The 25,839-nt window shown below is 40.9% G+C and overlaps 1 protein-coding gene across 1 annotated transcript; it reads left to right on the forward strand.

The window, feature by feature from the left end:
• The first annotated feature begins 1,043 nt into the window (after positions 1–1,043).
• Positions 1,044–25,619, forward strand: LOC115225334 (translation machinery-associated protein 16). The gene is made up of 7 exons (XM_029796283.2): positions 1,044–1,262; positions 10,936–11,045; positions 13,814–13,851; positions 16,833–16,917; positions 17,264–17,412; positions 19,996–20,038; positions 24,841–25,619. The coding sequence occupies exons 1-7, from the start codon at positions 1,260–1,262 to the stop codon at positions 25,127–25,129; spliced, it is 717 nt and encodes a 238-aa protein (XP_029652143.1). The 5' UTR covers positions 1,044–1,259; the 3' UTR covers positions 25,130–25,619.
• The last annotated feature ends 220 nt before the right edge of the window (positions 25,620–25,839 follow it).

Below are 25,839 nucleotides of genomic sequence, written 5' to 3' on the forward strand. Positions count from 1 at the left end.
AATAGTGGCTCTGTGCTCACTGTTGTTGTTATTGTTATTATTATTATTAACCATCCGAAAGTGGTCGTTGCCAGCACCAAGAGAACCATCCGAATGTGGCCATTGCCAGTGCCGCCCAGACTGGCCTCGTGCCGGTGGCACGTAAAAAGCACCATCCATTCGTGGCCGTTTGCCAGCTCCGTCTGGCACCTGTGCGGGTGGCACGTAAAAAGCACCCACTACACTCACGGAGTGGTTGGCGTTAGGAAGGGCATCCAGCCGTAGAAACACTGCCAGATCAGACTGGGCCTGATGCAGCCTTCTGGCTTCACACTCCAGTTGAACCGTCCAACCCATGCTAGCATGGAAAACAGACGTTAAACGATGATTATTATTATTATTATTATTATTATTATTATGAAATGCAAAATGAGAGGAATGTTCTTCACAATCCAACCATCCGCATCTGGGTTTTCTTGGAACTGTTTCATTTCTGATGCTTGTTATCATACATCACAGCTTCCAAGTTCTTCGTTTCAATATGTTGATTTTTATTCCTATAGAAGAAGAAAAAACTTCACTGGAAACATTACAGTATCTTACAAGTACTGCTGTTGATATTATCATCTAATCTCCTTCCTCAAAACTGTTAGCATCCTGCATATTTATTTTTAAAAAGAGGGGCGGGGGACTATTTTACTTCATTTATTTTTAAACAGGCATCTACTACCCAACTGACTGAACCAATCGATTAAGCTAAAACCGGTTCTTTGCTTTCTGAGTTCAAATCCCGCCGAGGTTAATGTCACAACATCAGTCAAGTATTTAGTCTATATGATCGACTAAATACCCATTATTTGTAATATCCACACAAAACGATATTTACTCTCATAATTTCTTTACAAAGGCCGGAAACTCTGGTGGTAAGATAAGAAGTAAAAGTCTGCTATTTCGATCTCGGAGGAACGAAAAGTAAAGTTGACTTCGATGGGATTTGAACTCAGAACGTGATCAGGTGGAACAAAATATCGGAAGGAATTTTTTTCCTGCCACAATTTGTATAGAGTTGTCTTCCCTTACCGCTTCCCCAGCTGATTGCAGTTGTGTTGCTTCCCTGCAAAACGTGTGCGGGGCCTTTTTAAAGAACCGTTGAGGGTATATTACCAACAACTAAGGGAATAGTGTCGACTGAGATCGATAAACAATTATCTTAAATCAAATAGTTCCGAGTAAAAGCTTCCAGCCGAGCAGATCTTGGAAATATTCGACTACAAACGAAAATGGTAAGTCGCACGTGGCTTTATTTAATTAATAATGTTCTGTCAGGAGAAACTGTCCCCGCGGCCCTTTCTGTTCATGATCGTTAGTGAAGCTTCTTTTTGTGTGTTTGTTTTGTTATGGCCTTTATGCTGTGGTCAGTCTGTTCTCTTTGAGCATATAAAAGACAAATTTAGCTGGGGCAAAATGAGTAAGACAAAATAAAGTAAACTTCTTTCTTCAATTCTCCAGAATTACATTTGAAAACAGATTCATAGACATCAGAAAGACAAGAAACTTTGGTAAATATTTACAGTATTACCCGGAAACGAAAACAAAATAAATAGTGTGCCGGAGAAGCTGTGTGGTAAGTAGCTTGCTTACCAACCACGTAGTTCTGGGTTCAGTCCCACTGCGTGGCACCTTGGGCAAGTGTCTTCTACTCGGGCCAACCAAAGCCTTGTGAGTGGATTTGGTAGACGGAAACTGAAAGAAGTCCATCGTATATATGTATATGCATATATATATATGTGTGTGTCTGTGTTTGTCCCACCTCCACAACATCGCTTGACAACCGATACTGGTGTGTTTGCGTCCCCGTAACTTCGCGATTCAGCGAGAAACACCCAGAGAATAAGTTCTAGGCTTACAAAGAATAAGTCCTGGGGTCGATTTCCTCGACTAAAGGCGGTGCTCCAGCATGGCCGCAGTCAAATGACTGAAACAAGTAAAAGAGTACAACGGGTGTAAAGGAGGAGAAAATGGCACATGACATGAAATTAACAAAACTCGACTAAATCTAAAAACTCAACCTAAAATATTTCCTATAGCTCCTTCACGGTCTGCTGGAGTGACTATCTTCCGATATAATTATACACCATGCAATTAAAGTGAAGAAATTATTGAAATTAGTCGTTACTTATTTTGCCTCAGTTTAGACATCATTTTTTGAAAATTGACCTGGAATCCAACAAAGACAAGAATATTGATTGTTAAACACCAAAAACTATCCGGATATTTTATTAGCAACGTCAATTACAGTGAGGTCAAAGTTGAGGAAAAATTTCTTGAAAAAAGAGAAAGATAGGTGTAGGAGTGGCTGTGTGGTAAGTAGCTTGTTTACCAACCACATGGTTCCAGGTTCAGTCCCACTGCGTGGCACCTTGGGCAAGTGTCTTCTACTATAGCCTCAGGCTGACCAAAGCCTTGTGAGTGGATTTGGTAGATGGAAACTGAAAGAAGCCCGTCGTATATATGTGTGTCTGACAACCAATGCTGGTGTGTTTATGTCCACGTCACTTAGCGGTTTGGCAAAAAGAGACCGATAGAATAAGTACTGGGCTTACAAAGAATAAGTCCCAGGGTCGAGTTGCTTGATTAAAGGCGGTGCTCCAGCATGGCCGCAGTCAAATGACTGAAATAAGTAAAAGACTAAAGACTAACCTGCTACCTGACTGTATTTCAGACTCCCTCAACTTCAAGGCAACAACTGTGCTGACCAATTTTAACTCCTGAAGATGATGCAATACTTGCAATGTAATGATTTCTAACAGGTTGGGAATCAGAAATTACTCATTTTACCCCTTCACAGCTGGGATTTACCCTATCTCTCTCCACCTCTCTCTTTCTCTATGTATACATAAAATATATACACTGATGCAAAATGCTGTAGTCCATTCCTGTGTCCCTCCAGCTTACATCTTCAACAATGTGGGCACATTGAAAGATAGGTCTGATGATGTTGAGATGCTTGAACGGAGGTGTGTAGATTCAAGAGGTAAGGTAGAGAGGAGGTTCTGCTAGGTTCCTTACTGGCAAAGAGCATAGGTATAGGCATACTTCTTGTTGAGAATGGGTTGATAAGGTAATTGAGGTAGTGTGAGTGGGTGATAAGATACTTAGACTAGTTTTGCAAAGCGGAACAGCATCCATTATCTCAGCTTATGACACCCTTTTGCAGACTACCTGATCAACAAATGACAGTGACCTTTTGTTTGTGGCTGGTGACATCAATGGGCATGTTGGGCAGCCATCCAAGTGGCTTCCATGGTATGCATGGTGGCAACGGATTTGGTTCCTGTAATGAGGAGGGGACTAGGTTGCAGGAGTTCTGTGATGCAAATGACATTATGATCTGCAATACTAACTTCAGGAAATCTGCCAGTTACCTGTTCACCTACCAGTCTGGTGGCCATACGAGTCAGATTGACTACATTTTTGCCAGAAAATAGGAAAGATAGCTGCTTATAAATGCCAAAACTTTTCCAGGGGAAGAATGCACTCTTCAATATAGAGTGTTAGCCTGGATGAGATGCAGTTTAGATTTGTGCCAGGTAGAAGTACGACTGATGTTATATTCCTGGTTAGGCAACTGAAGGAGAAGTACCCAGCCAAAAATAAACCTCTGTACTTGACTTTTGTTGAAATGGAGAAAGCCTTTCACAGGGTCCTCCACTCCCTTATCTGGTTGTCAATGTAGAAGCTAGGGATAGATGAGTGGTTGGTGAGAGGTGTACAAGCCATGTACAGGGATGCTACAGGTAAGGTGAAGGTGGGCAACAAGTATAGCAATGGATTCAGTGTACAGGTAGGAGTTCACCAAGGGTCAGTTCTCAGCCCCCTCTTATTTATTTTAGTTCTCCAGGCCTTAGCGGAAGAATTCAAGACTGGAAGCTCCTCTACACCAATGACCTTGTTCTTACAGGTGAATACATCTGACTTAGAGAAGAAATTTCAGGCATGGAAACAAGGTCTGGAATCAAGGGACCTCAGAGTTAGTTTAGCAAAAACAAAAGTCCTTGTAAGTAGGAAAACCGACAAATCACAAGTCCCTTCAGGGAGAAGGTACTGCTCAATATGTAAGAAGGGTAGAAACTCCTAACTTTGTACCCAGTGCAAGCTTTGGACACATAAGAGGTGCAGCAGTATCACCGGAAGGTTAATGGAGAAAAAAGTGGAGGATGTAGTTCTGAATGTGTAGATGCTAGAATAGCAGTGGAGGGCGTAGTTCTGAATGTGTAGATGCTAGAATAAGAACAGGTTGGGCAAAGTTCAGAGAACTCCTACCTTTGTTGATTACTAAGGGACTCTCTCTCAGAGTGAAAGGCAGATTGCATGATGCCTCTGTACATATAGCTATGCTACATGGCAACAAAACATGGACTTTGACAACTTGCAAAGGCTTGAAAGAAATGAAGCTAATATGCCCCCCAGGATGCATTAATGTCAATGTGCACACACGACAGTGTAAATGATTTAAGAAGAAAATTGGACATGAGAGGCATCAGATGGATGCAAGTGTGAAGACTCGGGTTTGTGTATGGGGGGAAGGCTGTTACATAAAGAAGTGCTGAGCTCTAATTGTGGAGGGAACGTGTGGAAGGGTAGACCCAGGAAAATATGGGACAAAGTGGTGAGAAAGGATATTCAGATGTTGGGCTTCACTGAGGAAATGACAAAGATGTAGCGATTTGCTCTATACTTGAGAAGACGCATGAAGCCAGTACTGCATCTATGCACCCATGCCGGTGGCACATAAAAAGCACCCAGCACGTTCTGTTAAGTGGTTGGCGTTAGGAAGGGCATCCAGCCGTACAAAACATACCACAACAGACAATTGGAGTCTGAATAGCTCCCCGCAGGCCAGCTCTGTGTCAAACCATTCAACCTATGCCAGCATGGAAAATGGACGTTAAATGATGATTATATATATATATATACACATACATACATATATATATATAAATACAAAAATGGGACAAGAATGCAAAACATCCAGACAGACGATACAAGGAAAACAAGGATGGCTCATTCGGAATTTTCTATCCTCAGTCGAGTTCCAGATTATCTTTGCAATTTCAGCTGGTTATACTCGAGATTGCTCCAATCTGGCCAGCTACAAGGAAAAACTAAGCTAAGAACACTAGATTCCTTGAAAGAAAGCAGTGAATGTATATGAAAACAAGGACAGAGGGAAAAAAAACGGAGAAATGGTACACAAATACAAATAACAGGACATTAACAACAGTTGTCTTTCAACTAAGGACGAATTAAATTAAGCTGACGTGTTGTGTGGAAGTAAAGCCTTATGGCAGGGACATAAGAGATGACAGGCATAGGGAGGAATATAGATGTTGCATGGATGGTAGTGGAACCAAGAAAGAAAGGTCAGGCTTGGCCAAACACCGGTCACGTGGAGGGAGAAGAGAGGGATGGAAGAATTAAAGAGGGCGAGAAAAAAATGAAAGGAACAGAGGTGAGCATGAAGAGAAGACCAGAAAATGTGAGAGAGGGGGAACGAAAGAACGAAGAGTGGAATGAACAAAGTGTGAAAGGGCTGAAAGAAAGAAGGAATACAAAGAAAAAGAGTTGTACAAAATTTAGACATATATATGTATACTTACATATAAGAGACCAAAGTGTACGCTGCTATATTTTATATATAAAAAGTACAAAAAAGGACAACAAAATATCTAGACAGACAATACAAGGAAAACATATATATATATGAGTATTATTAGGAGAATATCCGAATTCCAGAACAAGAGACAACGGTAAAGTAGTTGGTAGAAAAATAGTAATAACAATATTCTTAATGATAGATAGCAACCATATGCATAGAGCCAGAAAGGTAAAAATAGTCAACTTGAAAAGGACCTACTATACTACACAGTGACTGGGAGACGAATACCCAAATAGAGACAAGCAGTGCAAGGGAGACAACTGTTACAATTTGTACAGCTGCTGGACCAGGTACAGTGGATGCTAGACATAACAACACAGAAACCTGAATCAATAGCAGAAATGTAAACGATAGTAAATCCATGGATACGGTAAGAGTGAAGGTATCTAATTCTGATCCCACTAACATAGGTAGGGTTTGTAAAGAAAAAACTCATGGAAAAATTAGGTCGTTGCCAGTACCGCCTGACTGGCCCATGTGTAAAAATTTGAGCAAGGTCATTGCTAGTACCACCTGACTGGCTCCCGTGTAGGTGGCATGTAAAAAGCACCCACTACACTCTCGGAGTGGTTGGCGTTAGGAAGGGCATCCAGCTGTAGAAACTCTGCCAGATCAAGACTGGAGCCTGGTGCAGCCATCTGGTTTGCCAGCCCACAGTCAAACCATACAACCCATGCTAGCATAGAAAGTGGACGTTAAACGATGAAGATGATATATGACGGAAAATTTAGTATACAGGTGAAGAGTAACGTCAGAAGGCAATTCGCACTTCAGCGGAGTTTCAAATCCAGACACCCAGTGCCGCCTGCCATGACTGGCTCCCATGTCGGTGGCACCTAAAAAATACTCTCAGAGTGGTTGGCATTAGGAAGGGCATCCAGCTGTAGAGACCCTATCAGATCAGGTTGGAGCCTGGTGCAGCTTCCTGGTTCCCCAGCCCTCAGTCAAACCGTCCAACCCATGGCAGCGTGGGAAGCAGACATTAAACGATGTTGATAAAGGTGTGTGATTTGAGGATGCTTTGGCTTTTGTTTCTAGCATATCCCACGATCAGATTACTCATTGCTTTGTCACGCTAACATATTTTGATGTTTTACAATATTTTTCTCCCCATAAACACATTAATGCTATTAAAAAAAATTTTTGAAAATTTATGGCTTTTTCAACCTCATTCTCTCTGTCCATCAATTGTTTCTGTTTATAATTTATTGGAGAGACTGACAAGGTCATTGCTGGGATTTATCCTCAGTGATTTAAAAAAAAGAAAAAAAAGGTATATAAAAGATGATTTCTTTAAATAGCTTAGTTTTCTGTTAGAAAATGTTTCTTCTTACACACGCACAGCCTTGCTTGGGGCAAGGGCTTAAAAATGTAAATTACTAACCTTTTTGTTGCTTATATCTCAGTAATAGATAATGCATGTATTACTCCCACATAGAACATTAAAATACTTCTGTCGTATTGACATATAATTTAGTGACCCCCATATAAATTGAAGGGGTCCATGTTTACTTTCAAACAGTAATCTCTAGCCTCCTTAACTCCTTTGAGACACTGAAACACAGTGTTTTGGTATGTGTAGCCAAAAAGACCAAAATTTTTTTCTGTTGAGATTGAAGTTGATGGGTGTTTGTAGAAAACAAAGGATAAAGTGCCTTACCAACCCAGCTGAAACCGCCTCTGAGTACAAATGTCTTATTTTCATAAGTTCATCATCATCATCATCATCGTTTAACATCCATTTTCCATGCTAGCATGGGTTGGACGGTTCAACTGGGGTCTGGGAAGCTAGAAGGCTGCGCCAGGCCCTGTCTGATCTGGCAGTGTTTCTACAGCTGGATGCCTTTCCTAACACCAACCACTCTGTGTGTGTAGTGGGTGCTTTTTACATGCCACCTGCACAGGGGCCAGGCAAGGCTGGCAAACGGCCACGATCAGATGGTGCTTTTTACATGCCACCGGCACAGGGGCCAGACGAGGCTGGTAACAGCTACAATTGGATGGTGCTTTTTACGTGCCACTGGCATGGAGGCCAGTCGGGGCGGCACTGGCTACAGCCACGTTTGGATGGTTCTCTTACGTGCCATCAGCACTGGTATCACAGCTACAATTTCCATTGATGTTGAATGATTTTGATTTTGATTTCTGAATTCAAATCTTCCATCAAACCTTAGTCACAATTTATGTTTCTAACACTAGCTGAATGATAACTCAGTTATTTTTCTAAATTCTTTGTTATATTTAAAGTAATTGGAAGAAACACAGAGCATCTCAAAATAAATACAGTAACGAAAGGGTTAAAATACTTTATCAGTATGTAAAACTATAGATATTAGGAAAGTTTTATAAATAGCACAATACGTCTATCACCATAAGAAAGCCTAAAACAGCACAATACATGTAAATATAAATAAAATAATAAGCATAAAAGTATCTGTGAAAAAACCAAAAAAAATGGACTGAAGTCGATCTCAGATTGGCTGTTACACTTCAAAACCAACCATTCACAACATTTGTTTTATCGGGCCGATGGATGGCCTTGAAGTCCTTTCAATTGGCTCGGGTGTCCCAAGAGGGTTAAATATAGGATATGTGTGTGTGTATATTTATATGATGTGTTTTATAATAATTACTGGTCCTTATATATTACTATATTTTATATCTTATATGTAAAGAATTATATGCTATATGTGTGTATGTTATCATAATTATCAGTTTAATAAATAAATAAGATAACATCTTTAATGTCCAAAAGTTGATGAACCACCTATTATTCTCCTCCATTTTCTTATTTGCTATATACATATATAAGATCAAAGGGTGAAAAATTGGATATTGATTTGATAACATCAATTTTAACACCAGTGGTCTAGCATATAAAAAAACTGAGATTCAGTAAATAGTATTTCTTACATAAATATAAGAGGGGATTTTTTAAACCACTATGTGGAAACCATTATGCTAGAAGAAGATCCGCTATGGCCTTAACCACTAAGAATTGTTCTCCAGAAAATTTAGCACACCAGAATCGTAAGCGAGCAAGACAAATGAAAAATATATATATATTCTTTTTATTCATTTACTTGTTTCAGTCTGTAGCCATTCTTTTTATTCATTTACTTGTTTCAGACTGTAGCCATGCTGGAGCACAGCCGTGAAGAGTTTTTTCAGTTGAACAAATCACCCCCAGGACTTATTTTTTTAAAGCCTAGTACTTATTCTATACAGCCTCTTTTGCTAAACTGCTATGTTGTGGGAATGTAAACATACCAACACTGGTTGTCAAGCTGTGATGGCGGGACAAACACACACATATATATACGACAGGCTTCTTTCAGTCTCCATCTACAAAATCCACTCACAAGGCTTTGGTCAGCCTGAGGCTGTAGTAGGGGACACTTGTCCGAGATGCCACACAGTTAGACTGAGCCTGGAACCATGTGATTGGGAAGCAAGATTCTTATTTCTTTACTGCCCACAAGGGGCTACACACAAAGAGGACAAACAAGGACAGACAAATGGATTAAGTCGATTATATCAACCCCAGTGCGTAACTGGTACTTATTTAATCGGCCCCGAAAGGATGAAAGGCAAAGTTGACCTTGGTGGAATTTGAACTCAGAACATAGCAGCTGACGAAATACCGCTTAACATTTCGCCTGGTGTGCTAACGTTTCTGCCAGCTCGCCGCCTTTCTTTTTTTTTGTTTTCTCTCTTAATAGATTTTTGCTAGAACACTCTTGCAGATCGTGTCGTTCGCAGGAAGCAAGCTTCTTACTACACAGCCACACCTGCACCTATGTGCACATCCAGGATGTGACACTTGACAATTTCTTTTACTTGCCAGGTCTGGAGGAAGGGGTGAGCTTTTGGTCACCCCAGGCCTTTCTAGGCCAATTAATGTTTATCATGAACTGTTGCAAGTCAACACTTGAGGACAAAATGTGAACAGGGAGGGAATTCTTGAGGGATTATGTTCTGGAAAGGAAGGACAGCGTAAGGGTTAGTGCAGAATGTAGCAGAGACAAGCAAGCCGGGAATTCCCTGGGTGGAGGTAACACGAACCCAGATTGTTCTGAGGAGAAAACACCATTATAGCATTGATAGAAAAAGTGTAGTGGCACAGATGTGGCTGTGTGGTAAGAAGCTTGCTTCCCAACCACATGGTTCCGGGTTCAGTCCCACTGCATGATACCTTGGACAAGTGTCTTATATTGTAGCCTCAGGCCAACCAAAGCCTTGTGAGTGGATTTGGTAGATGAAGACTGAAAGAAGCCCATCGTGTGTGTTTTTGTGTCTGTGTATGTCCCTGCAACTTAGCAGTTTGGCAAAAAAGACTTTTAAAATAAGTATCAATCTTAAAAGAGAAAAGTACTGGAGCTGATTTGTTTGACTAAAATCTCTTTGAGGCAGTGCCCCAGCATGGCCACAGCCTAATGACTGAAACAGATAAAAGATACACTGTGAAGGCAACTAGTTCTAATCTAGTCTGGTTCTGTGTAAACATTCAAGAATAAGAAATGTGATGAGGATCAGAGATTAAAATGATTGAAACATAATAAAGGGAAAATTAATTAGTTTGAAAAATTACCATCTAATTAGCAACAACCCTTTACAGCTGATGATATTTTCACTTTCAAATAACTCAGTGCTGTCCCTTGTTATAACGGGGAATATAGGCAGAAAGTAGGGTTAAGGAGGCCTGAGAAAGTGAAAGAGATGAAGTTGAAGAGAATCTGAAAGGATTTAGGGGAGGGGTTTCAATGCAGGTTAAGCGAATGGTAGGGGTGTCATGGAGAGAGCAGAGAGGAAGAGATGATGGAGAAGCTTTGAAGAGAGAATGAGGGGTGGGCCACAAGATGCGTTATGCATACCCATGAAACATGGGTTACAATTCCCCTTGTTTGAAGGGCTGGCATGGTTTTGGTACATCAACCCATTGTCCCCCATCCCGGTCCTTCCTTACTCTAAGAGTTTTTTTTTTTGCTTTTCCCTTATCTCTGTCGTTCTGTCCAGCTTCTGTCACACCGACCCACCCCTGCTCCACTCTCCCCTCTTTCTCTCCTCAAAGCTTCACCTCCACCTCTGCTCTCTCCAACAAACATGGGCTACAATTAATGTGTGGTCCATGTTTGTTGGTTGTACCCTGTCTTGTGGTCTTTATTTGCAGGAGAGATGTTACATCAGCTGTGGCCCCTACTTGTATGTTTTTATTTTATTTTTTCCTTTCTTTGCAGCCAAAAGCACCAAAGGCCAAAGTTGGCCAGGATAAAAAGGCAATCCATCCTAACAGTCGGAAAGCCATGGTTCTGGCACGGAACATTTCTCATGACAAACGGTTGATAAAGTGAGTTGTCTTTACCCCTAAATATTCTTTTGGATGATCTTTGTGTAACCAGCTTTTTTTCTGTTTTACAAGGATTTTTATTCTACAGGTCAATGAATGAACAGAATGTCAACATGATAACACTGGCTTGTGTGTGTGTCTATGTTTGTCCCCCCAACATCGATTGACAACCGATGCTGGTGTGTTTATGTCCTTGTAACTTAGCGGTTTGGCAAAAGAGGCCGATAGAATAAGTACTAGGCTTACAAAGAATAGGTCCTGGGGTCGATTTGCGGTGCTCCAGCATGGCCACAGTCAAATGACTGAAACAGGTAAAAGAGTAAGAGACTAAAGAGTAACCCCCTACCCCACTTATACACACACACACATGCGTACCTGGCACCCCTGCTGGTAACATGTAAAAGGCACCCTTCAAACTTGCGTGATATGCCATGCTTGAGAAAACCCGTCAGGCCAATTGAAATTTTAGTCATGGTCAACACCAGTGGCACATAGAAAGCACCCTTTGAACCTTGGGCCTCATGGAGGCAGTGACAAGGGACTGAGGCCTTTGGTGATATGCTGTGCTCGAGAACACTTGTGAAGTCAAGTGAGATCGTGGTCATGGCCATTGCTGGTGTTTTGTAATTGGCACCCATGCCAGATGCTGGCAAAAAGCACCCACTACACTCTTGGAGTGGTTGGCATTAGGAAGGACATCCAGCTGTAGAAACCATGTCAAATCAGATTGGAACCTGGTGCAGCATAAATATTGTAATGTGCTGGTGTATCTCAGGCAACATAGTTGTGGTCTAGTGCAGAGAGAAAACAAGGGTATATGCAGACCACGCGCTACTAGTAGGTTCTATATATATATGTATATATCTATCCAAATATCCATTTGTCTTTCTGTTTGTTCATCCATCTGTCTATCTATCCATTTGTCTATATGTCTGTTTATCCACCTATTTATCTATCTCTCGGTCTGTCTATCTATTTATCCATCTGTCTGTCTATCCATCTGTCTATCTATCTATCTATCTATCTGTTTATCCATCTGTCTGTTTATCGATCTATCTATCTCTTTGTCTGTCTTAAAACTTTGATCATTTCTGTAGTGTCTCAAAAGTTCTCTTGGGGGATTTTTTGGTATTTAAAACAAGGGTTTCCGAACAGTTTATATAATTTGTTAAAATCCAACCCTTTCACACTGCCTTGGCTTTTCATTTTCCATTTTTTAATTTCATTTCTCCATTGTTACTCTCTTTTACTCTTTCATTTCTCCTCTCCTCTTCATAAGGCTCTGACTTCTTTTCACTTCTCTCAGCTAAATGTCCACCATTTCATTCTGATACTTCACTCTCCCCCTTTCACCTTCCCAACATCTGCTGATGGCATTACACTGTTGTCTCTCTCTCTACACTTTTACTCTTTTACTTGTTTCAGTCATTTGACTGCGGCCATGCTGGAGCACCGCCTTTAGTCGAGCAAATTGACCCCAGGACTTATTCTTTTGTAAGTCTAGTACTTATTCTATCGGTCTCTTTTGCCGAACCACTAAGTTACGGGGACGTAAACACACCAGCATCGGTTGTCAAGTAATGTTGGGGTGGACAAACACAGACACACAAACACATATATATACATATACACGATGGGCTTCTTTCAGTTTCCGTCTACCAAATCCACTCACACGGCTTTGGTCGGCCCGAGGCTATAGTAGAAGACACTTGCTCATGGTGCCACGCAGTGGGACTGAACCCGGAACTATGTGGTTGGTAAGCAAGCTACTTACCACACAGCCACTCCTACGCCTACTATAAATATTGTGTTTATGTTTGTGTCTCGTTGCCTTGACATTACATGGTAATTGTACGTGACTGTCACCATCGTACAAGTAGCGTTATTCACTTGGACCTTGTGTCGGTGTCACATAAAAAAAAACCTCCTTTGTTGGTGCCCATGCTGGTGCCACTTTAAATGCACCCATACCACTCTGTAAAGTGGTTGGCATCAGGAAGGGCATCCAGCCATAGAAACCAAGCCAAATCAAGCCAGAACCTGGTACAGCTCCCTGTCCAACCCATGCCAGCATGGAAAATGGATGTGTGATGGTGATGATGATGTCCAACCATGAAGAAATATTTACCTTCCTTTGAAATGTGAGGTTTGGCAACAGCAAAAGCATCCAGCTGTCGAAAACTGGGCATTAAAATGATGAGAATGTCTCTACTTTTAAAATTATAATTATTTTTTCACAGACTCATTTAAAGTGAAGTGGAAGCACTAAGCAGCGATGTGTGTATACATGAAATGTTTTTTACCAGTTCAAATATGCCAGTGGCACGTTCACACTTGTAAGCAAGCCATTCATTATGTTTTATCTTGGAGAAAATTTCTCACTGTAGACAAATGAGCTTGCGGAGCCATCTGTCCAGACAGTGAGATGCAAGCATTTTGGAATGGTCATCTCCACTTCAATCACAGAAACCGAATAGTGGTGCTGCAAGCTGATAAGAGAGACAATTTCTCATGTGTTATTCCATTGCTGTGCCACTGTGACTCAAGAGAAGATAACCACTCCAGAATGCTTGCATATCACAATCTGGATAGGTGGCACTGTGAGCTGATTTAGGTGTACTTACACCATTTGTCTACAGCAAGAAAGTTTCTCCATGACAAAACACAGTAAATCGCTTGTTCGCAAGTTCAAACTTGCCACTGGTATATTCGAACTGGTAATAACATTGCATTTTAAAGCATTTAAAATTTTTCTTTTTTATTTCTAGGAGTAAAAAAGAAAGAGTATCAAAGCTTAACTTTTTTAGTGAGTATCAATTTGTTTATTAAATACATCTATATATATAAAACTCAACTTGTGTATCTGTGTGTTTAACTTCCCGGCAAATCTCCTCCTAGCCAACAAATCGTAAAACCACCAAAAATGGGTCACTTAAAGTTTAGGCGAATGAAAATTGAACTGCGCTATTTCTGTTCCGAAATTCATCTCGCAAGTGCAAAAATCGATAATGTGTTTGTTTAGGCCTTATCCCATGCATTGAATAGTGAACTTTACTCAGTCAGCTGTTTGACGTGAACTGTGTTCACCGCGTGCGTAAATTGCATGAAAAGTAAAAAATCAAGATATAAAAACGAATCACCGTAAACATTGTAGAAATTCGGCAAAGAAATGAATTTTCGGGATGTAGCCTGGAGGGTTTTTTCGTATTAATCGTTTGGACTTTGTGAACACATACCAATTCTTTTCATAACATTTTTAACGCTTTGAATTAAATGTGACCATTTTCTGTTGAGTCTGCAGTTTGAATCACTTTAACCAAATTTTAGCAGGCCGGATTTTTGATCATCACGATACACCACCAGCGACTCCCTGAAACTCTCCCCTGAAATCCCCGTTGAGAAATTCTTATCTAAAAGAATAATTCAACAAGGCAATTATTTGATCAACCAAAAATTTATGAAATGCTTCTACGTACTTCCTATTGAGGAAATGGAACACATTAGCCCAAAAATAGAGGGCATTAAATGCTTGATTTTAAAACCAAAATAATTGAATTTTGATTGAATTTGATCCAAGTTTAGCTTAATTCATGCATGCATAGAATGCATGAGCCGGGCAATACTGCTAGTCAATAATAAACATTGCTTGAACTTCTAGATATGGCCTAGTGGTTAGGGTAAGGTCATGGTTTCAGTTTTCAGACTAGGCAGTGTGTTGTGTTCTTGAGCAAAACGCTTCATTTCACGTTGCTCCAGTCCACTCGGCTGAAAATAGGTTCCAGCAACAACTGAGGATGGTGGATTACCATTTGCATAGACACACTGTTTCTCAACCATTTCTTGCCTAGGGACCCTTTTGATCCCTTTTTTTACTCTACTGGACCCTCCAATCCATTCAATGTTTAAATAAATCCTATTATATTTTTATAATTAAATATTATTAGGAATTGTATTCTCTTTTACTTGTTTCAGTCATTTGACTGTGGCCATGCTGGAGCACCACCTTTAGTCGAGCAAATCGACCCCAGGACTTATTTTTTTTAAGCCTAGTACTTATTCTATCGGATCTCTTTTGCCGAACCGCTAAGTTACAGGGGACGCAAACACACCAACATCGGTTGTCAAGCGATATTGGGTGGACAAACACATACACACACATACATATATATATATATATATATATATATATATATATATATATATATATACGCATAATACGACAGGCTTCTTTCAGTTTCCGTGTACCAAATCTACTCACAAGGCTTTGGTCGGCCCGAGGCTATAGTAGAAGACACTTGCCCAAGGTGCCGCGCAGTGGGACTGAACCCAGAACCATGTGGTTGGTAAGCAAGCTACTTACCATGCAACCACTCCTATTTTGTGTTGTAGAACTTATTGCAGATAAATTTCATCAACAAAATCTTGTGTGGACCCCAAAGGTCATAAGGACCCCACTTAAGAACCATTGGTCCAGATGGAGGGGATAGGGTTATTGTACCCTGTGGAAACAGGGATAAGCTCTGGCCTAATGAGCCCACAGACTTAAGATATGACATGACCCAGGAACAGAGCAACAAATGGGACTCTGGTTCTTCAGTCTACTAGAAATAGCAACCAAATTTAGACTTCATTAGATTAGGATGTCCCACAAATATCTTCCTTTCTTTTTTGATTTAGGGTTGAAATAGTAAGGGAGAATTAATTTGATTGCTCAGTCTGCTAGAAATAGCAGCTAAATCACCATGTAATTATACCCTGTTATCTTAACAAAAAGGAAGGACATCTGGGATAATGTAGTTCTAGATATCTGAATAAAAAGCAGGATAATCAAAGCTGTAACCTCCTTGATGATAGGTCTGCTGCAACAGAGCAGACCCGGGGCTAAACAACTACTGCTACTCTAGCCACTAATATACTATACATTAGATAATGTAGTCCTAGATACACTATGTTTGAATATAAGATGGGATGGTCACAGCTGGAACATCTTTGATCATAGATGAGCTGGATCAAGACTGACCTAGGGCCAAATGACATCATCAAATATAGCCACTGATACTAACTACTATACTATACATTAGATAATGTAGTCCTAGATACACTATGCCTGAATAAAAGATGGGATGGTCACGGTTGGAACATATTTGATTATAGGTCTACTGGATCAGGACTGATCTGGCAGGTGGGGGCACTAAACAACTACAACTATAGCCTCTAATACTATTGTTCGTATCCTTTTGACTTGGGAGGCAGTGGAGTTGCGCATAAACTAATTCAGTCTGGTTTTTACATTTCATGTCCTCTCTAGTTTTGCGCAGGCCTGGGCTAGAAATAAGAAAATCCTGGGTAGCCCAATCGTCAGGATTCCTTTCTCAACTTTACTGACGTAGTCCAAAGGAGTGCAGAGCATTACGTTTGGCACCAGCTTGGTTGCAGGAGCTACCGGAAGAGTGTCGAGTCGAACACTAAACCATCTACGGGGCTCTGCTCCAGATTTCTTTGAAGGTTGTCTCCTTCCCGTAACCATGGATAGGAGTCCATACCGGGTACTGCCAGCTGAGCCCGGGACTCGTGTCAGGCAGGGTCGTCACTCCCTGAAGTAGTGAAGAAAATCGCTACCCACAGCCCACTCCCTGTAGCCTCTAATACTAACTACTGAATAATAAAACAACAAATGAATGCATTAAACTCTTCTTCTCCCTTGTTTAATCTCATAGAACCCTAACAATGTCTGATGATATCTGATACAATTATCTGTTATCTGTTCTTCTCTGTTAATAATTTCAGTTGAAAGATTGCAGTGGTTCAAAAATGAGTTGGAAAATTTCGAAGGCGCAATTTCTCTGTCAGAACAGACTAAATTGGTGATCAAGTGAGTAGAGAGTCAGTATTTTCTTGGTTATGAAAAGGGTGCCTTGTCTTTTTGATGTGAGGAATGTGTACGTGATAGCAGAATTGTCTCAGTCTGTGAGCTGTATTTTCTGTATGTAGTGGAGGCACATGGCTCTAATGTTTTGAGCAGTGGACTCATGGTTGACATTGTAGGGTAGGAGTGAGAGGCCAATTTCAACATAAAACAGCTAGAATATTTGGGCCAGAAACGGCTAAAGGGTTAATATCTTACCCCAAACAAGTAATATTGCTTCTTTAATAAATGTCTGCAGTGTTTCTCTCAAAGATTTCATTTCTGTTGCTGTCTTCTCTGTGTCTTCACTCAGGTACCTGGAAAGGTTTCAAGATGAACTGGATCAGATAAAGATTATCAATAGCATTGGCAAACGGAAAGGTGTCCGCCATGCTTCTCGAGAGGCATCAATTAAGATGACCATCGATATGGAAAGGGCTCAGTTCAAAGGTGAAGGTCTTGGTAAGTACTTGACTGCACTTCACTGCCAACTCATTCAGTTGGCTCCTTTTTTTTTTGGTTTTCTTAATATGAAATCTGGGGTCATTTTCATCATCGAGAATGAAACGTAAATCATGGTAACTGTTGAAGCATGTTACATCACCTGATGAGGCTCTTCTGCACTGTGCATTGCATCTGATGCCATTACATCATCCCATACCCATGAGGGAGTAGTGCAGAATAAAGCCAAAACAATTGTAGTGCTAATAAAGCTTCTGGTTACGCTCTATTTTCTGTATCAGTCATTTGAAATATATATCATGGCACTTAATCGGTTATGATGGCAAGAGTTCCAGTTGATCCAATCAACAGAAATTAATGTGCAAGTGGCTGAGCACTCCACAGACACATGTACCCTTAATGTAGTTCTTGGGGAGAATCAGTGTGATATGGCTGGCCCTTTGAAATATAGGTACAACAGAAACAGGAAGAAAGTTGTGGTGAAAGAGTACAGCAGGGTTCCCCCCCCACCACCACCACCACCGGAGCCTCATGGAGCTTTAGGTGTTTTTGCTCAATAAACACTCACAGTGCCCGGTCTGGGAATCAAAACCATGATCCTACGACCGCAAGTCTGCTACCCTAACTACTGGGACATTGTACCTCCACACACACACACACACAGATATATATATGTATATACCGGAGTAAACACATAAATGTGAAACAAGGTGGGAAAAAGAGTACTCAAATACCAGTGGTAGAGTAATATACTTTATTTAAAGCAGCAGAAAATTCAACAAAACCTGTTACTCTGAGTTTCACGTTTCCGTTCGTCGGACAGTTTTCACCAAGAACTACATTAAGGGTACATGTGTCTGTGGAGTGCTCAGCACATTAATTTCGCAAGCACATTAATTTCTGTTGATTGGATCAACTGGAACTCTTGCCATCATAACCGATTGAGTGCCACGATATATATTTCAAATGACTGATACAGAAAATTGTCCGACGAACGGAAACGTGAAATTCAGAGTAACAGGTTTTGTTGAATTTTCTATTCCTTTAAATAAAGTATGTATATATATATATATGTATATATAATTAAAAATGAGGGTGTCTAAGATACACCAACATGCCGAAATAGCAGTCGAAATTCTGACTATAAAACCACGTTAAGTTCATATCGTACCTTGAGATAAGACAGAGGGACAAAATATACAAGCAAAAATTAGACACCCTCATTTTTAATTGTTAAAAATTATTACCTTTGTACGGTATTTTTTCCATGCTGGCCACTTGATAATATTGATACTTAAATATCGATATTATCCTCATATATAAATATATGTATATATATGTATATGTATATATATGTGTGTGTATATATATATATATATATAATATAAGTTCAGCAAAATTTAGATTCAGATGAACATGGTACTTAAGTTAAAGGCACCAGAATTTTGTATGGTATTATCCATATAAATCAAATGGGGTGATTATAATCAAAATAAGCAACAAGGATATCCAAGGTAGAGTAGTACAATTGTTTCATGCTACTTCATTTTATTAAACACTGTAAGTATTACATCAGTTTTAAAATGTCGAGCAATCTTCAGCCACATATAAAATTTTCCAATTAAACGGACAGTGCACATTCTTATATATACACATACTTACATGCAAGATTGACATGACAAATCACATTTGGCATGGGAGACTGTTCATAGAAAATCAAGTGAATACTCTCTCCACCACTAATGTCACTCCTCTCAGCCCTGTTAAATGAGTAACATCATCATCATTTAGCGTCCGCTTTCCATGCTAGCATGGGTTGGACGGTTCAACTGGGGTCTGGGAAGCCAGAAGGCTGCACCAGGCCCAGTCTGATCTGGCAGTGTTTCTACGGCTGGATGCCCTTCCTAATGCCAACCACTCCGTGAGTGTAGTGGGTGCTTTTTATGTGCCACCCGCACAGGTGCCAGGCGAGGCTGGCAACGGCCACGAACAGATGGTGCTTTTTACGTGCCACCGGCACGGGGGCCAGGCGAGGCTGGCAACGGTACGAACGGATGGTGCTTTTTACGTGCCATGAATTGACTGAGGGAGCCTTTAATTCAAGATCCTTGTGATTTTCATCTCAAACTTGAATTCCCTGTGCCGTGAGTTGCTTCAAACAACATTGCTGAACACAACATCAACATCACAGTTAAAGAACAAAAGGAAAGCAACATTGTAAAATGTTAATATATTCTTTTTAGCTGTAACTTTAACAGAAAAAACTGTAACTTTAAGATGCATTTTTCTTTGAATTATGAGCTCGGTAATAATTCATTTGATTGTTATAAAAGGGCCAAATGCAACCCCTCTGTTAGATATATGAATGGATTGAAACCATAGAAGGATGATCTGTACCCAGAACTAAATTATTTTCCCACATAGTTTCACAGTTAGTGACATTCCAACAGATCCCAAGCTGCCTGCCAGCCAGACTACATTAGAGTCTCAGATTACATTAGAGTCACTGTCCCATTGTTGTAAAAAAATACTAAACTTCCTTTCTGAGTCATGTATTTGTATACATTTCATTTTCTCCTCCAGAAATTCCAGATTTGTTGAATCCAGATAATGTGTCAGTACTGAAGTAAGTATTACTTTTCACCCAATCTCTGACTCACTCTTTCTCAGAAGCACCCTCACTCCCTCTACTTCACCTCACCAGCTTTGATTATGGTTGATTTTAAACTTAGTATTTGTTCCCCAGCACATGTACAAAACCTGAAATTTGAGAGAGTTGGGTGTTGATTGCATTGATTTCAGTATTTGGTGCTGATGGCATGTAAAAAGCACCATCCGAACGTGGCCGATGCCAGCACTGCCTTGACTGGCGTCTGTGCCAGTGGCACGTAAAAAGCACCCACTACACTCACTGAGAGACTGGCAATGTTGGTTTCCTTTTGTTCTTGAATTAAAGGCTCCCTCGGTCAATTCATCTGAAGGTTACTCATTTAACAGGGCTGAGGGTAGTGACATTAATGGTGGAAATAGTATTCACTTGATTTTCTATGAACAGTCTCCCATGCCAAATTAGGAAGGGCAGGACACATAAGAGGTGCAGCAATGTCAAAGGTAGGCTAACTGGGAAGATAGTTTTTGTATGTGGCAGATGCTCGGGAGCATCAACCTCCGAAAATCTGCAGAAAACAACTTCCGTCACTTTCCAGGGGGAAAAACTAGAAGTAGTTGATAGCTTCCTTTATCTAGGTGACCAAGTCAGTAGTGGGGGTGGGTGTGCTGAAAGTGTAACTGCTAGAATAAGAATAGCCTGGGCAAAGTTTAGGGAGCTCTTACCTCTGCTGGTGACTAAAGGCCTCTCGCTCAGAGTAAAAGGCAGACTGTATGATGCATGTGTACGAACAGCCATGCTACATGGCAGTGAAACATGGGCCGTGACTGCTGAGGACATGCGTAAGCTCGTGAGGAATGAAGCCAGTATGCTCCGATGGATGTGTAATGTCAGTGTACATACTCGACAGAGCGTTAGTATCTTGAGAGAAATGTTGTACCTAAGAAGCATCAGTTGTGGTGTGCAAGAGAGACGATTGCGCTGGTATGGTCATGTGGCGAGAATGGATGAAGATAGGTGTGTGAGAAAGTGCCAATCCCTAGCAGTTGAGGGAACCCGTGGAAGAGGTAGACCCAGGAAAACCTGGGACGAGGTGGTGAAGCACGACCTTCGAACTTTAGGCCTCACTGAGGAAATGACCAGCGACCGAGACCTTTGGAAATATGCTGTACGTGAGAAGACCAGGCAGGACAAGTGAGCCCAGCCCACTTATGAATGCCTTTCCTCCCATGGACACAAAGACCTGTTGAGGCAAGCGAAGTCAATATAGAACCTCATCCGACGACAGGCACCCATGCAACCCCCTTTGCTTGCGAAGACATGTTGGGGCAAGCGAAAGCGAAATCGAAATCGAATTGAACCAGCCAGGATCCCTGGTCTGGTGGTACGAAAAAGCACTATCCGACTCGTGGCCGATGCCAGCGCCGCCTCCACTGGCTTCCGTGCCGGTGGCACATAAAATACACCAATCTGACCATAAACAGGCACCCATGCCAACCCCCTTTGCTTGCGAAGACATGTTGGGGCAATCGAAATCGAATTGAACCAGCCAGGATCCCTGGTCTGGTGGTACGTAAAAAGCACTATCCGACTCGTGGCCAATGCCAGCGCCGCCTCGACTGGCTTCCGTGCCAGTGGCACATAAAATACACCAATCCGACCGTGGCCATTGCCAGCCTCGCCTGGCACCTGTGCAGGTGGCACGTAAAAAGGACCCACTACACTCACGGAGTGGTTGGCGTTAGGAAGGGCATCCAGCTGTAGAAACACTGCCAGATCAGACTGGAGCCTGGTGCAGCCTTCTGGCTTCCCAGATCCCCGGTCGAACCGTCCAACCCATGCTAGCATGGAGAACGGACGTTAAACGATGATGATGATGATCCAGCTGTAGAAACATTGCCAAATCAGACTGGGCCTGGTGCAGCCTCCTGGTTTCCCAGACGTTAAACGATGATGACAACGACGACGACTGTACTTTATCAACCCCAGAAACATGAAAGGCAAAGTTGACTTAGTAGAATGGAAACTCAGAATGTAAAGTGCTGGAACAAATATTGCTCTGATCCTCTTTCAATTCTGCCAGTCCACTGCCCTTCAAATTTTGACATAAGGCCCGCAATTTTAGGGACGTTGGGTTAGTTGATCACGTTGACTCCATTGCTTGGCTGTTACTTTATTTTATCAATCCTGAAAGGATGAAAAGCTTAGTTGACATCAGTGAAATTTTGAGCTTAGAATGTAAAGATCTGGAAGAGATGCCACAAGGCATTTTGTCTGACATGCTCAGTCTGACCTAAGCACCGAGTCTCAAGTTTAGCAAGAGAGACTGACAAATGGCCGTGTACCAATGTAGCCAATGTCTGAGATGAACGATGCTCATCATTCTGGTGTATAGAAAACAAGAAAAAGTTACTGCTGAGTTCAAGAGAAAGAGTTTGGTTGCAAAATTGTGAGAATATTTCTACGGAATAAGACGAGCAGGGGAAGAAGGCCAAACAATAAAATAGATGAAATATTGTAAATATAACAACCAAGATCATCATCATCATCATCATCGTTTAACGTCCGTTTTCCATGCTAGCACGGGTTGGGCGGTTCAACCGGGGTTTGGGAAGCCAGAAGGCTGCATCAGGCTCCAGTCTGATTTGGCATGGTTTCTACAGCTAGATGCCCTTCCTAACACCAACCACTCCATGAGTGTAGTGGGTGCTTTTTACATGCCACCGGCACAAGTGCCAGGGGAGGCTGGCAGCGGCCACAATCGGTTGGTGCTTTTTACGTGCCATGGGGATAACATTTATTTCTCTTCCACACCCAAATGTATTTACTTACCACACAGCCACTCCGACGCCTATGCAAAATGAAAAACCAAAAATTTGTGGGTGCATAATTTAAGGCCTATTTAGCTACTATTTTTAGCACATTTCACAATCATCTCATACTTAAGCATTTAATAAGTGGGAAATGACCATGTGAGTAAGAAGCTTGGCTTGTAACTATGGAAACAGGCACCTATATGTCTGTGGCTTTCAATTGGCTAAAGTTATCTAAAACTTGCAAGTTTTAAAAGCTATTAACTCTTTATTTATTGATTTATGGTGAAAATGAATTTCACCATAAAACTACCCCACAACACAAAATATGAAATCATTTGGAACAAAAATTGAAGAAATTGAAAAGTGGCAGCCAAACACAAGAAACGCACAGAGTCAAATAAGATATGTAGAGCAGAAAAACAAGAATTGTAGTCAGCAAATGTTTAAACCTTGAAACATTGAGACTACTCTGTCAAGTGTGACATTTATCCACATTGTTTTGAAGTAATCATAAATTATCTTATAGCTCTGAGATTTTGATGATGTGATTGCTTATTTTTAGAATGACATTGTAGGGTTGATGTGAAAAGCCAGATCTGACCAGTTTAATCATAAAGCAGGTAGAATATTTTGGCCAATTTAAATACTAAAGGGTTGAACAATGTACAATAAAAAGTAATTTGAATGCATATGAAAATATCAACAGCTTGGTTTGTAACTATGGAAACAGGCACCTATATGTATTATTTTGTAGTCTCAAGATATTGATAACGTGATTATTTTTTTAGAATGACATTGTAGGGTAGGTATGACAGGCTGGATCTGGCTAGTTTGAATATAAAACTGGGCAGAATATTTGGGATGGATATGACTGGAGGATTATATAGAAAAGTTATGGCACAGTTGTTGGAAATTTTAAATACATGATTTAGTATGAATAGTAGATCTTAATGAAACACACTTATATGATGGACTTCTTTCAGTTTCCTTCTCCTTGAGGCTTTGGTCAGCCCGAGTCTGTAGTAGAAGACACTTTCCCAAGGTGCCATCCAGTGAGACTGAACCGGGAATCATGTAGTTAAGAAACAAGCTTCTTACCACATCCATGCCTGTGCCTTCATTATCATCATTTAATGTCTACTTTCCATGCTGGTATGGGTTGGATGGTTTGGCCAGGGCTGGTAAGTTGAGGAACTGCACCAGATTCCAGTCTGATTTAGTGTGGTTTCTACAGCTGGATGTCCTTCCGAATGCCAACCATTCCAAGAATGTGTTGGGTGCTTTTATGTGACACCAGTATCGACCACATTGCCTTTGTGAGGCCCAACACTCAAATGGTACTTTTTACGGGACACCAGCATCGGTCGTGAACTATGATTTCATTTGGCTTGGTGAGTCTTCTCAAGCACAGCATAGCACCTAAGATCTCGGTCACTAGTCATTGCCTCAGAGGTTCAACATTCGAAGACCATGCTTCATCACCTCATCTCGTCATCCTGTGTCTACTTCTACCACAGTTTCCCTCCACAGTTAGAGATTGGCACTTCTTTATACAGTTGTCCTGATCCATATACATATTCACATGGAGGCATAATGGTGGTTAGGGCAGTGGACTCGCAGTCAGAGGATCGTGGTTTCAATTCCCAGACCAGGTGTTGTGTGTGTTTATTGAGCGAAAACACCTAAAGCTCCATGAGGCTCCGGTAGGGGGTGGTAGCAACCCCTGTTGTACTTTTTCGCCCCAACTTTCACTCTTCATGTTTCTTGAGTAACGCTGTGATGGACTGGCGTCCCGTCCAGCTGAGGGGAACACATACGCCACAGAAACCGGGAAACCGGGCCCATTAACCTGGCTGGGCTTAGAAAGGGCGCATAAATAAAAAAAAATATACATATTCACACAATTTCAAAATTTTATTGGTCACAACCTTTTAACTGTTGCAGTAATTGGCTCTGCTGGAGAATTCTTTTAATTATTAGTATTTGTAATTTTCCATTTTCCAGGAGCTGGGACGGTGAATATAGCTTCGTCCCAAAGATCAAAACTACAAGAGTCTCATCGAGCAAGGTGCGCATGGACAACATCCACAGCAGTGATGCGAAAGATGGAGATGGTGGTGGTGATGATGATGATGATAAGAAATTCAGCAAAATGAATGAGGAATTGGATGATGACAAAAATACTGACAATGTGTTGCTTGGTAACAGTGACAATGATGATGGTGATGATGACCATCACCACAATGTGGAGGATGATGATGATGATGTCATACTGGCTTCAGATACAGAGTAAGAAAGGATAAGGGTGTGGGTAATGGTATGAGGTCGACAAGGGTGATTGATGAATTGGCTGTACTGGAAGAGCTAAACCTGGCTCTGAAAGCCATGGCTTCTTTTTTGAATGATTGCAAGTGTCTAAAGTGTATGTGTGTGTATATATGTATACTACATGTGCATACACATACGGTTATATGTATGTATATGTATATTTATGTGAGTGAATATATAGATATTTATATATTTATAAATATATGGAGACAATTATGTGGATAAGCATGATTGAATGCTAATGCTTTTGATTTCAATTAAAGGCAGGAAAGGACCTCAGAATGTGGGTGTTTCTGATGGTAAGAAGGAAGAAAGGGATGAATATCTGTTGTTTTAATACAGTTCTATATTTAAGAGATGAGGAATTATTTACATTTGATGGATATTTGTCCTCATTTTGTTTGTTATTAAGACACCTGATGAAGGCTGGAGGGTGTATCAGCTGAAATGTGTTAACAACAAACAAGATGAGGACAAATATTCACCAAATGTAAATAATGTACCTATTATTGGGTTGTCCGGAAAGTTCATGCCGATTTTTAAAGGAAAGATAAAGGTCAATAAATACTTGCTATTACATTTTTAATCAACCAAATATGAACCATTTTGTTGCACAATGCATCTCCATCCTTCCTTTAACTTGAAAATACCCTCTTCCCAGAATTGAGGTGGTTT

The sequence above is a fragment of the Octopus sinensis genome, linkage group LG27 (assembly GCF_006345805.1).
Source record: "Octopus sinensis linkage group LG27, ASM634580v1, whole genome shotgun sequence".
Classification (NCBI taxonomy): Eukaryota; Metazoa; Mollusca; class Cephalopoda; order Octopoda; family Octopodidae; genus Octopus; species Octopus sinensis.